Below are 13,839 nucleotides of genomic sequence, written 5' to 3' on the forward strand. Positions count from 1 at the left end.
ACGGCATTAAAATGTCATTTTCTTTGAGCCATAGGAAATAGTTGGGAGTCTCATTCTTTTTTTATCTGGTCTTATGGATAGCTTCCTTTTTGAAAGCTTATAATTGAGTTGTTTTAATTTTTCCAGTAGATTAGTTTGTTATAAATAGTATTTCATTTAAGATGTTAATAAAATGAAACTTAAAATATTACGGCTTTCCATAACATAGATTTTTATGTTCAAAATCTTCCCTATATAGAAAGGCTTTTTAAAATTGAATATATTTTTATTGATAAAGACTTATAAGAGACGACAGAAGGATTCAGCTTTTAAAGACTACTTTTTTTAAAAAAAGGTATCCGCTAACAAGGGTGAAATTGGTGATGCCACTCCATTTAATGATGCTGTTAATGTGCAGAAGATTTCTAATCTATTATCTGATTATGGCTACCATCTTAGAGGAAATGAGGTATGTTTGCTCTTACATTAGTAGCTGTGTCTATTTTTTATATGTGTGTAGTTTCATTTTTTAAAAAAATAAATTCTTTTATTGAAGTATGATGCATGCTTTAAATATGTGCACAAATCATAATTGTACAGCTTGATGAATTTATTTCACACAAAGTGAACACACCTGTGTGACTGGCACCCAGATCTCGAAAATTACCAGAACGCTTTTAGGCCTAGATGCCCCCTCATGTCTCCTTCCATTTACTATCCCCACCCCAACCCCAAGGTAAACAGTCTCTTGATTTTATATTAATTTTGTCTTTCAGTTTTCATATAAATGAAATCATATAGTCTGTGCACATATATTTAATATTTTTAAGTCTGTACTTCAAAATCTGTTTCAGGTCCTGTACAATGGGTTCACTGGTCGAAAAATCACATCACAGATTTTTATTGGCCCCACATATTACCAGCGTTTGAAGCATATGGTGGATGATAAGATTCATTCTCGTGCCAGGGGACCTATTCAGATCCTTAATAGACAGCCCATGGAGGGTAGATCTCGGTAAGAGAGCTGCATCACCATCATTGTTATTATTAACTAGCCTTTTTTTAATGAAAAATGTCAAACACATACAAAAATAGAGATAATGGTATAATGAAACCCCCCATGTGCCTGTCACTCCACATCAATAATTATGAATGGCCAACCTTACTACATTTACCTCCCCACTCCTACCAACTCCTGATTATTTTTGAGCAAAGCCTAGGCATCAGTTTCTTCTATAAATATATTTCGGCATGTATTTACGAAAGAGTGGTTCTCAAATTTCTTGGTTCCAGGACCCCTCAGAGCTTTTGTTTGAGTTGTATCTATTGATGTTAATCATGTTAGAAGTTAAAACTAAGACTTAAAATATTAATTTATTAAAAAATAACACTAATAAGGGGGCACCTGGTGGCTTGGTCGGCTGAGCATCTGACTCTTTTCAGCTCAGGTCATGATCTCAGGGTCCTGGGATCGAGCCCTGCCTTGGGCTCTGTGCTCAGTGGAGAGTCTGCTTGAGGATTCTCTCTCCTGCTACCCCTCCCCCTGCTTGTGTGCATGTGCATGCTCTCTCTCTCTCGCAAATAAATCTTAAAAAAATAAGCCCATTGCACATTGACATAAATAACTTTTAATGGAAAATATATTTACCAAATAAATTTAGTGACGAGTGACATTGGTTTACCTTTTTGCAAATCTTTAAATTTTTTTATGTAAATTCAATTATCCAACATATAGTACATCATTAATTTCAGATGTAGAGTTCAGTAATTCATCAGTTGCATATAACACTCATCATATCACATGCCCTCCTTAATGCCCTTAAAAGGCAGACTCTCTGCTGAGCAGGGAGCCCGATGTGGGACTCATTCCCAGGACCCCGAGATCATGACTGAGCTGAAGGCAGTCTCTTAACCAACTGAGCCCCCCAGGTGCCCCTGGGATACAAATACGTCTGTGCTTTGCAGTTGAAGGGTTTTGTTTTGTTTTTAAATCTATAGGTTGCCCTCCAACCTTTTTTCCTTGCAGTTGATTTGTTGAAGAAACTGGATTGTTTGCCCTGGAGGGTTTCTCACACTCTGGATTTTGCTGATTGCATTCGTGGGCTGTACATTTCTATTTTTCTTATAAACAGCTAATTAGGTCTTGAGCTTTGATGAAATGGAAGGATTGCATTCTTTTGTAGTAATACTTATAGGCAGTGTTGTATATTTCCAGTATCTGGTTGTGTCTTATAATTTTAGCAGCTATGTATGATCATTACTTGAAGCCCTTAATTAAATAGGGACTGCAAATTGTTGAGATTCTAATTTTATCATTTCTTCACTTAATAGCTGGAATACTGCTGGAGAGAGAAACTTCGTTTCCTCAACTGCTTATCTTGTGACATAGTTCATATAGGCAGGATAAATGCTTGATTCTTTCTCTTTACCAGTTTTCAAAATAATGTTGTCTGTCATCCTCCAAAGTTAACTGATAAGTTTTTTGGTATTAGAAAATCATTGGTTTTATGTATTTTGTATATTGAGACTGTTAAGGAAGCCATCACCATCCACTTTTTGGCCCCTTTGAACAATGCATTTCATTTCACTTCCATACTGGCGAAACCTGTTATCATTCACCTATTCTTTCCATTACTTTTGCCACTGTACATTTATTTCAGGCTTGATTGCCTAGGAGACTCATTCATGGAGAAGCTGCTTTATAAAAATAATCTGTTCTTTGTTCCTTAACAGTGATGGTGGCCTGCGGTTTGGAGAAATGGAACGAGATTGTCAGATTGCCCATGGAGCAGCCCAGTTTTTAAGGGAAAGATTGTTTGAGGCATCAGATCCATATCAGGTTCATGTTTGCAATCTTTGTGGAATAATGGCGATTGCTAACACGAGGACCCATACGTATGAATGCCGGGGCTGCCGCAATAAAACCCAGGTGTGTAGACCTTATTGGCAGTTGAGACTTGTTTAGGATATAACCATGTTGGTCTCATCATCCAAGCAGGTTCATTGTGGTGGAACAGATTGGCATTTTCACAATTTTGATTAACACCTGTATAAGATTCCTAGTTTAAAATGAGGAAAAAGATAATTTGCTTTTTCTAAAAACCAGTTTTGGTGGGATAATTTCTCTAAGCTGGTCATCTTTTGGAAATAATAAGGATGTGTACAAGGGAATTTAAACATTTTAAATTAAGGAGTTTAAATCTTTTGAGAAGGGTGAATATAAATTATGTCTGGCAGGAAGGCTGAAATACCAAAGCCTCTCAGGAGAAAGAACCACAAGCCCAGGTAGCAGGATGAGTGTTACCAGCCCTTATTTATCATCTACAATACCAAGACCTTATATCTTTCTGGGGTACGGAAGTGGGGTCATTTCAAATACAGTTTTGCTAATTACCTTTTTCTCCTCCCCCCAGATTTCTTTGGTGCGAATGCCTTACGCGTGCAAACTGCTGTTTCAGGAACTTATGTCTATGAGTATTGCACCTCGAATGATGAGTGTTTAGCTCTTTTAAGAGAGTCTCAAGATAACTTGTAAATATTTGTTTCTTCAAGATTTTTTTTTTTTAAAAAAACATACTGCATTGTGAAAGCATTTTATTGATTTTAATTACATGCATGCTTTTCTTCTGTAAATAGACAATAAATTTTTGTAGATAGTCTTGATGTGTTATCTTTATTTTGGATTTCCTCTATGTGAAACCAGTGAATATAACTAAGCGTTAGTGGGTTGGAGGAAAAGAAACTGGTTATTAGGCAAGAACAGGGCTGTAGTTATCCAGGACTTTCAGTGATGCAGATGGGTGTATCTTGCAGGTTTATAGGTCAGCACCTTCACCTAGTTAAAGAAAAAGAAAGATGAAAATTAGTTACAGATATGGATGTGGCTGACTTTCTGATCGTTAGGTACTTTTTAGTATTTCCAAATAAACGAAGATGTTAAAATGTGGGAATAAAGGGTATGTGAGTAACTGTACAAATGAGAGGGTGGAATGCTCTTTGGAATGTGAGCTATGGGATTTTGTTGTACTGGGCTATGCATAAGCCATGGACCTTGTTAACAGAAGTGGAAGAGCTTGTTTCACAGACAAGCAAGTTGAGATGGAGAGAGGCTTAGGAACTTCCTCGGCCATGAAGCTTTCACTCAGCATTCCAAGTGGAGGATAATTAGGGGCAGAGCTGAGACGCAAACATGACTTGACGCTGAGCTCCTGCTGTTTCATCACCTGGCTTTACACAGCCTGGCCGGGGAGAGTCTGACCAAGCCTGTGTTTACTTGATACTTCCTCCTTCCATACCACAGGTGAGAGATCTGCACAGGGGGATGGGCCGGCAGATGCAGATAGTAAATTTTGTTCAGTTTTTGGTTTATGAGAAGCCAGTTCAGACATCGGTCTAAGAGAAGTATATAAATGTAAAATAGCATTTCCCTGACGCTGCTAGGAGAGGTGCTTGAGAGGAAGCTTTTTTGATGGTGAAGAAGAGAGTTGGGTCCTTGCCAGTATACTCTCCCTTCTGGCTGTTCTTGTAAAAGCTCAAAGTGAAGGACCAGAATTGCTCACAATCATTTATGTTTATTTATTTTTTTTTTACAATCAATCATTTACTTTAAAATGGAAATTTAATGTAATAGTTGCAACACCAAGGAAGACTGCCATGTGGATAGAGAGGGGAAATAGAAGCCATTCCGTTCACGACTGAGATGTGAGATAACGTGAAAGCATCATCGTCCTAACAGTAGCATTCCATTAACCATCTGAATGTTCTTTTAGAGCCCTGTGCTCTCCATTTTGATGGCATGCCTTTGTGAATAACAATTTCATAAGAGCCATGATGTCGGATACTTTCATCCTTGGTTCTGTTCTGTTCTTAAACAAAAGCACTAGTCCTTAAATGGTTGTGAGATTTATTACCTACCTTTTTCCACTGGTATTTCATTGTGAGGGATCAAACACTGTAATTTTTGCCGATGCTGAAGCCTGTCCTTGAGAATTGGATGCATGGCACTCATATTCTCCAGCATCTTCCTTACTGAGAGGAGATACCTGTGAAAAAAAGCATCTTTAGCTCCTCTATGGCAGTCCTCTCTTCCCTGTGGCTTCAGTTAGGTCATTATTTCTTAGGATGAATCGGGGATTCACAGCAAAGATACTGCCAGAAAGAGTGCAGGTTCTGTGCTGCAAGACGGACAGCTTGCCCCCGGTGTTCTGCCAGGAGGATTCACACTCTGAGGACACAGCACGGACAGCTTTTGATCACACTACATAGCTTAAGAACTGTGAACAGGTGCACATACCAGTTTGAGGAAGACCTTGATAGGGTATAAGTACAATTTCGAAGTATCAGAGGTCAAATAAAAATAACTTAATTAAGGGCGCCTGGGTGGCTCAGTTGGTTAAGCGACTGCCTTCGGCTCAGGTCATGATCCTGGAGTCCCGGGATCGAGTCCCGCATCGGGCTCCCTGCTCGGCAGGGGGTCTGCTTCTCCCTCTGCCCCTCCCCCCTCTCATGTGCTCTCTCTCTCTCATTCTCTCTGTCTCAAATAAATAAATAAAATCTTTAAAAAAAAAAATAACTTAATTAAAATAATGCTCAGGCCATTTAGTACCCTGTAAGGATTTTGCTTTGAATTTTTTTTGTGTGTTTTAAAGTAAGCTCTAGGCCCAACATGGGGCTTGAGTTCATGACTCTGAGATCAAGAGTCACATGCTCTACCGACTGTGCCAGCCAGGCGCCCCTGCTTTGAATTTATTTTTTTAAGATTTTATTTATTTGGGGGAGCTGCAGGCAGAGGGAGCGGGAGAAGGAGGGTCCCTCGATGTGGGGCTCAATCCCAGGACTCCGGGATCATGACCTGAGCCGAAGGCAGAAGCTTAACCTGCTAAGCCAGCCAGGGGCCCCCTGCTTTGAATTCTTAAAAGAAAAAAATTAGTTCTTATTTGTTGGTTTTTTCCAAAACGTTCAACCAATCTCAGCTCTTTTTTAAGTTCCCTCCGAAAGAGGAGTAGCAGTTTCCTGGTAGGCCTGTTCCAAAGTGGTGTGGCTGCCAGGGCACATACTTTCAGCTTGGCAGGACGTCTGGCACCTTTGCCAGGTTTGCTGTGTCTAATCCTAGGAATGAAATCCTTGCCAACCCTCGGTACTCACCAGCACCCAGCCAGTGACTTCATGCTTTTCTGGGCCACCACGGGTCTGAATAGCCAGGTTGTCCCGGTCACCAGGCAAGAGTTCTGTCCTTTGAACTCCATAGTTACCCCTTTTTACCTACAAAAACAAAAGGAAATAGTCTGGAGTTTTCTGCACTGAATTATCAACTTGGAAGTAGCCACATTCTTAGAGCTGTACAGGGCATACATCAGACTTTCTAACTGGATTAAACCCAGCAATTTCCATATTATTCTTTCCTGAATAATTAAATAAAGATCTTCTTTTATTTCTTCCTATCAGTTTCCCTCTAAAGTTTATATATTTTAAACTAATGTATTTCTCTGCATGCTTGGGGAATACACACCGTCATACTTTGCTGCCACTGACTACCATCATTCACTCATGCCCCTGTAAATTCTGCCTGTCTTTGCTGTGCTTTTTCTTGCTTGCCACGCCGTGTTTGACAAACTGTGTCACCAAGTGCTAGGTTTGATTCTTGGGACCTTGTGTCGGAGCCCAAGTCCTACAACCACCTCTGTAATGGAAAACAGTAGGTTGAGTCCAAAACGTTCCTTTTGTTCTGAGGGCTAAGCGTTCATTCTAACGATTTACTAAGGACCAGTGAGGAAAAACGCCTGTCAAGTACACGCTGTCACCGTTCTCTTATGACAAAAGCTGCTTGCTGCCCACCCCTGTGCGTCATGACGAGAATAGGGATGGGTTGTTAAGACATTCAGTTTCCTTGGTTTGAGGGTAATAGTGAACACTGTCCTAATTTCCCCCCTCATGAACTGTTCATAATATAAACTCTGGAAAATACACAAAAACCTATGGAAAAATAAAATTTACTTGTAAAACTTCTGTACATACACACTTAGCATAAATTTCTAGAAGTGGAATTGCTGAGTCACAGAGTACAAGTATTTTAAAGCTTGTGACAAGGATGGGTTTAAAAAAGATCAAAGGGATACACGAAGCAGTGCTTGTTTATTCCATCCCAGGCCACCTCCCCGCCCCGCCCGCCCTGCCCAGGCCACCTTTAAGAGCTAGGTTGATGTTTACCGATATTACTTGTAATTAGAAAAAAGGATTTGCAATCTCAGAGGTAGTTCTCATTTTCTTTCATTATTAAGTAAATTCTGAGTCCCAGAAGCCCAGCTGACAGTGTGGACACTCCCCATGCGTGTTACTTCTTCCTGCATGATCCCACTCTCACCACAGGCTGTTAAGCTGCTTGTCTCAACTTCAAACCTACTCTTTATTTTTTCTGCGGCGTGACACCAGGGCTGGGGCTCTGAAAACCACGAGGGATCTAGGCCAACTCCTACTCTATAAAAAAAAAACAAAAAACCTCTAGCATTATTTATTTCGAATGCCTGGATTTTGCTTGCTTGCTTTTTTCCCCTGGGATTTCCCTCTATTGCAACTATTAGAGAAAACCAGGTATCTTAGTGTTTTTCGCACAGAAGTGCTAGTAAGACAAAACAGATAAACTTAGTAGGCATCTTTTTTCCTTCCGTTTCCCCAGTAGCTGGCAAAAACAGTTCATGCTAGTGCATGATTCTGAAATATTTGAAAATGGTTTTAGGGGCGCCTGGGTGGCTCAGTCGGTTAAGCGGCTGCCTTCGGCTCAGGTCATGATCCTGGGGTCCTGGGATCGAGCCCCACGTCAGGCTCCCAGCGCCGCAGGAAGCCTGCTTCTCCCTCTCCCTCTGCCTGCCACTCTGCCTGCTTGTGCTCTCTCTCTCTGTGTCAAATAAATAAAATCTTTAAAAAAAAAAAAAAAAAAGAAAATGGTTTTAACAGTGGTGTAAGTATTGATTTAATGGCCACAGTAACGTATCTCTGGTCTTAAGTGAGTTTCAGAATTCTCTAAGAGCTTTGTGTGGGACCAGAGCAGAAAAACACTACTGCATGAAGTACTGAATCTCAGCAACTGAACTGTTGGTCCTCAGATTATGTCACTCCTGGTAAGGAGCGTTCTGTGCCAGTTAACCTGATCCACGTCATACAGAGAAACTGTTTTCGTCAAGCATTTGATTGGGAAGTGAATATTTATATATAACAGAGCTCATATTTTAATATATTGTAAAAAGCTACACACCACATAGAAAACATGTAGAAATGTCAAGAATTATTACATGGTAAACTTTTATATGGCACATTCTGTTGCTCCCTTATGTGAGGGGAGTTTGTTGATCAATATGTTTTATAGTTTGGAAAAAAAAAAAGGATGCAGGCTGAGAAAAGTGGCTTCTGAGACAATTTGACAGATGTGCAATGGGCTGGAAGTGCTTCAGAGTTTGAACCTTAGAAATCTAGGCAGAAAAAAATGCCTAGCAGTCACTGCTTGCCATGAGAGTTCAACTAGGGGGACAATCAGAGGGAGATCCAGGAAGTCATTTCAGCTCTCTCTGCTTGTATTTTAGCTGCAACAACATCTTCCTAAATCCTGCTATTGCAGATAAGCAATTAATAATGAAAAGTGCTAGTGGTTACAGAAGCAGGATGAAATAGTGTGATTCTTACAGGTGAATATATTTCAAGGGGTTCACTGAATTTCAGGAAACCATTAAAGGACATTTATGCAGTATAGAACATATTTGCTGTGCCTTTTTGGTGAAGTTTCAGAAGAGGTTTATGACGAAATAAATACATGTCTGTTGAAACTTTAAGATCCCCAGCCACTGTAACCCATTAAAGACAAAATGTCTAGGAAAAAAATATTTGTAATACGCAAGAAAGGGTCAATATCTCTCATGTACAAAAAGCCACAGACACTAATAATTAGAAACAACCTAACAGAAAAATGGGTAAAGGATATTTGAACAGGCAATTCATATAACACAAATATGAAAATATTCTCTTCAAAATATATAAAGAACTTCTACAACTCCACACCCAAAAACCAAGTAATCCAATTAAAAATGAGCAGAAGACATGAACAGTATTTCTGTAAAAAAGACATGGATGGCCAACAGACACATGAAAGATGCTCAACATCACTCATCATCAGGGAAATACAAATCAAAACTACAATGAGATGCCACCTGACATGTCAGAAGGCCTCAAGTCAAACCCACAAGAAACAAGTGTTGGCGAGGATGTGGAGAAAATGGAACCCTCATGCGCTGCTGGTAGAAATGCAGACTGGTGCAGCCACTGTGGAAAACAGTATGGAGGGTCCTCAAAAAGTTAAAAAAAGAACTACCCTATGATCCAGTAAGTGCACTGCTGGATATTTACCCCCCAAAAACAGAAACACTAATTCAAGGGGATGCACACACCCCTATCTTTATAGCAGCATTATTTACAATAGCCAAATTATAGAAGCGGCCCAAGTGTCCATTGATAAATGGATAAAGATGTGGTGTATACACCTACACACACAATGGAATATTATTCAGTCATAAAAAGAATGAAATCTTGCCATTTGCAATGACGTGGATGGAGCTAGAGGGTATTATGCTAAGCGAAATAAGTCAGAGAAAGACAAATACCATATAATTTCACTTGTATGTGGAATTTAAGAAACCAAAGGAACAAAGGAAAAAAAAAAGACAAATTGAAACAGACTATTTTTTTACAGTAGGTTCCATGCCCAGCATGGAGCCCAACGCAGGGCTTGAAATCACGATCCTGAGATCAAGACCTGAGGTGCAATCAAGAGTCGGATGCTTAACCAACTGAGCCGCACAGGTACCCCTACAGACCCTTAACTACAAAGAACTGATGGTTCCCAGAGGGGAGGTGGTGGTGGTGGGGGGAATGGGTAAAACAGGTGACAGGGATTAAGGAATGTATTTGTGATAAGCACCGGGTGATGACTGGAACTGATGAATCACTATATTGCACACCTGAAACTAATATACACCGTACGTCTGCCTACGGCTCAGGTCATGATCTCAGCGTCCTGGGATCGAGCCCAGCTTGGGCTCCCTGCTCAATGGAGTCTGCTTCTCCCTCTCCCTCTGCACCCCACCCCCCTTGCACTCAGTCTGTCTCTCAAATAAATAAAATCTTTAAAAAATTTTTAAATTAAAAAAAAAGATTGCCAAACCACAAAGAAATTTAAATACTACAATGTGAAAAAAAAAATATCCTCAACGTAGTCAAGGAAATTAAAGCAATAATGAAAGGATATTTTTACCCATCATTAACAAAAATTAAAAAGTTGGGCAATATTCAGTGCTGGTGAGGATGCAGGATAATGGTTCCCATACACTACCAGGGAGAGTGTGAACTGCTACAGTCTATTTAGAAAGTAATCTGAGAACATCTATTAAAACTAGCATGAAACAAATATTTTGACCTACCTAGTCATGTATCTTTTGGGGGAAACTATCCTCTACGGGGGGAAAAAATAAAAGCACTTGCATATAATATGGATACATATATACTTGTATATTATTTAAGGTGGTCAAAAACCGAAAACAACAAAAACAATACAGGAATGGTTTAATAATTATGGTACCCCCGTACCTGGAATCTCATGTAGTTATTAAGAAGCAGACCTGGAGGGATGCCCATGAAGTATTTATCGAGAACAGCAAATTTCACAGTAATATGCTGTCTATTCCTATCTCACCGCACATACTGGGGATATGTGTTGGTGTATGGGCACAAGTAAGGGCATAGAAAGATAAAACCCAGGGCAGTTAACGCTGGTTATTTCAGGGAGTGGAAGAAGGTGGGAGATTCTGAACTCTCTCTTTTTACACATTTTTGGAGAGTTTCTCCTAATATTACCATTATCATTTACTGTTTTTATTTTTTTTTTTTAATTTTTAAAAAAGATCTTATTTATTTACTTGACAGAGAGAGACACAGCGAGAGAGGGAACACAAGCAGGGGGAGTGGGAGAGGGAGAAGCAGGCTTCCCACTGAGCAGGGAGCCCGATGCGAGACTCGATCCCAGGACCCTGGGATCATGACCTGAGCTGAAGGCAGACGCTTAACTGACTGAACCACCCAGGCGCCCCTTCACTGTCCTAACAGAAGTTATAGCTGTAAAGGTCAGTTGGCTGGTGGTGTCTCTGCCCACCCCTACTCCCAGGCATTTTTTGGAATCACCCTGATTTCACTCCCACCAGACGGCCCCATGCGGATAATGCACCCTCGGGCCACACGGGGGACCCAGAGGCTGGCAGGTGACCCAACCTGGGTGCGAGTCCTTTTAGGGGATTGACAGTGCAGCAGGGAGAAGGGAAGCCCTCTCTCTGCTCTGGAGTCTTCAAGGGGCGATAATAATGTGAGCCTGGAGCTGCCAAGGACAGCGCTGCCTAAGGTGTGGCGGCAGCTTTCGGAGGTAGAAGGAAAAAAAAATGAGCCCAACACATTGAGAGCCAAGAGTCAAGAACAGAGTCCTGACCACACTGTGTGCCTGGATCCAGGTGCCCTAGAGGCTGGAATCACCACTCCTCACCCTCCCTTTCTCTTGCTCAAGGTACCTGAAGGGAGCTTCTATAACTTGCAACAACATAAAGATTCTGACCATGGGAGCCAAGATCCCTCTGGAATTCCAGAAGTTGATCCTCTGGTCAGATACCAGCAAAATAATCGAGAGAGAGCATCTGAGAGCTTGCTGGAGGGCGAACCAGCTGAAAAGGGGTATCTGGTGACGCCTTTTCACTTAAACTCTATTTCCTTTTTGTTAGCGCAAGTTTGATGACATTTACTCCATAGCGCTGTTGTGAGGCTTGACCGAGTCGAAATGCGCAAAAAGGGAAAGCATGGAAAATAATGTACAGTATGACTGTGAGGTATCATTGGATCTGGCAAATGAATGTTTTCTATTCCCTTCCACAGACAGACATGCTGGGACTAGGTCATCCTTCAAATGTGAAGACAGTTCCACAAGATAATGGCACATGAAGGGAAACATTTCCAGGACCAGCAGCGAACATCAAGGGAGCATTAACTGTACCTGAGCACAAGCCAAGGGCCTTCACCTGCATCGCTCTATGCAATCTTTACAGAAATTATATGCTACCTTCATCATACAGAGGAGGAAACGGAGGTTTAGAGCATCCGTTCTCATTCTAGGCGGACCTGTCCCCCAGGAGACATTTGCCTCCTTTTGGACTGGCCACCACTGGGGGTGGCCCATGGCATAGAGCCGCTTGAGGCCAGGAACGCCGCTAAACCTCTTACAGTGCACAGGGCAGCCCCACAACAAAGCATTGTCTGGTTCGAAGTGCTAACAGTGCTCAGGGTAAGAAGCCCTGGGCTTAGAACTCTAGCGATGTGCTTAGGGAACCCACATTCTTACCACTATGCTCTACTGTCTCCGACAGGAACACACACACTCCCGCACACACATGCTCACACTCCCACGCACACACACTCGCAGGGTGGGTTTGGGTGTTCAGCATTAGTTTTCTAGTTCCTAAGGCTCCATGCTCAGGCACTGACCACGAAAGCAGAGCGGAAACCGTTCTGGAGGTCAGTAAAATTGTTCAGTAGATCCAGGGGAGGTGTCTGGAAGATCACCACAGGGCTTCACCTTCGAGGAGCAGCAGGGAATAGAAGAGGCTAAAGGTTTTAGATTATTGCCATCGCTGGATGGCGAGAGAGGAGCTCGTCAGTCTAGGGGATCTTCCTGAAATCCGTGCCACTGACCTTGTTCCAGATGAGGACAGGGGTTGGGATTCCGATGACCTCACAGCTCAAGTACACCTGGGCGCCAGTGACATTCCGGATGTCCTTGGGGGGTGTCACAATGGAAGGACCTACAAGAGAGAACGCAAAGCCAAACGCATCTTTTTAAACATCTGCATCTGTAACATTAGTCAGCATACTAGGAAGTAAATACTCAATTCTGTTTATGAGGCCGTCCCTCCTGTGCCTTATCTAAAGCAAACTGCAAAGACCAGCCTGGCATCCCCCTGCCACCAGCATGATTTTTAAGCTCTGCTTTGGAAATGCACACATCTAAACAAACAAAAATCAGTAGAAGAAAAATGTATTGTTTACGAAATTTTCTGCTCCCTTAAATCATGTTTAATGATTTAAATTTACCAGTTGTTCTGCATTATTGGGGATGTTCCAATTAATATAATGAAATTTAGTTCCAAAATGTTTGTTTTTCCTTTTTGCTACCAGAATTCCTCCCCCCACCCTTTTTTTTAAGTAGGCTTCACACCCCGTGTGGAGCCCAATGCAGGGCTCGAACTCCCGACCCTGAGATCAAGACGTGAGCTGAGATCAAGAGTGGGACACTTAACCTACTGAGCCACCCAGGCGCCCGTTTACCAGAATTGCTATTTTTTTGGCGGGGAGGGTAATAACCAACTGCTCCTTAGGTAATGAAAGAAAAAAATCTAAGAAGATATTTGAAAATGTGCTGAGCACTTAGAAAAGATGGCAGTCCCAATTTTAAGAAGCCTTAGGATCTGAGATTGACAAGTCAAGGTGATCAGGGAGGAATGCCGACTTTCATCTCAGACAGAAACGCAGAGTGCCGCGTGCCCTGGGAGACTGCAAGGAGATACCTTTGAACAGAAGTGGCCTGGGGCTCCAGGAGGAAGGGGGAAAGAGCTTTCTTCTCAGTTGGGGGAGGCAGTGGGTTAAACAGCAGCAGTGACAGGTCTATCGTGTGTGACAAGGGTGTCCAAGGACACAGCTCTTTCCCAGGCTCTAAGTGTCTAGGTCCCTGGCAGGGGCCACTGGCAAGTGGGGGAACGTGTCTAGGCCCTGCCTCCCTAGCCTCAGCGG

General features: G+C 41.8%; 2 protein-coding genes across 2 annotated transcripts in view; one reads left to right on the plus strand and one right to left on the minus strand.

The window, feature by feature from the left end:
* POLR2B (RNA polymerase II subunit B) overlaps positions 1–3,636 on the plus strand; it is a 46,637-nt gene extending 43,001 nt beyond the window's left edge. Inside the window, exons 23-26 of the mRNA XM_032400442.1 lie at positions 335–448; positions 834–994; positions 2,713–2,908; positions 3,393–3,636. Coding sequence (XP_032256333.1) covers positions 335–448; positions 834–994; positions 2,713–2,908; positions 3,393–3,482 — 561 coding nt within the window. The 3' untranslated portion in view covers positions 3,483–3,636. The remainder of the gene's footprint in view (positions 1–334; positions 449–833; positions 995–2,712; positions 2,909–3,392) is intronic.
* Positions 3,557–13,839, minus strand: part of IGFBP7 (insulin like growth factor binding protein 7) — a 70,064-nt gene continuing 59,781 nt past the window's right edge. The window contains exons 2-5 of the mRNA XM_032400444.1: positions 12,745–12,854; positions 6,124–6,240; positions 4,894–5,021; positions 3,557–3,814 (exon numbers count right to left, since the gene is read on the minus strand). Coding sequence (XP_032256335.1) covers positions 4,911–5,021; positions 6,124–6,240; positions 12,745–12,854 — 338 coding nt within the window. The 3' untranslated portion in view covers positions 3,557–3,814; positions 4,894–4,910. The remainder of the gene's footprint in view (positions 3,815–4,893; positions 5,022–6,123; positions 6,241–12,744; positions 12,855–13,839) is intronic.

Source organism: Phoca vitulina, unplaced genomic scaffold (assembly GCF_004348235.1).
Source record: "Phoca vitulina isolate PV1807 unplaced genomic scaffold, GSC_HSeal_1.0 scaffold3, whole genome shotgun sequence".
NCBI classification, from domain to species: Eukaryota; Metazoa; Chordata; class Mammalia; order Carnivora; family Phocidae; genus Phoca; species Phoca vitulina.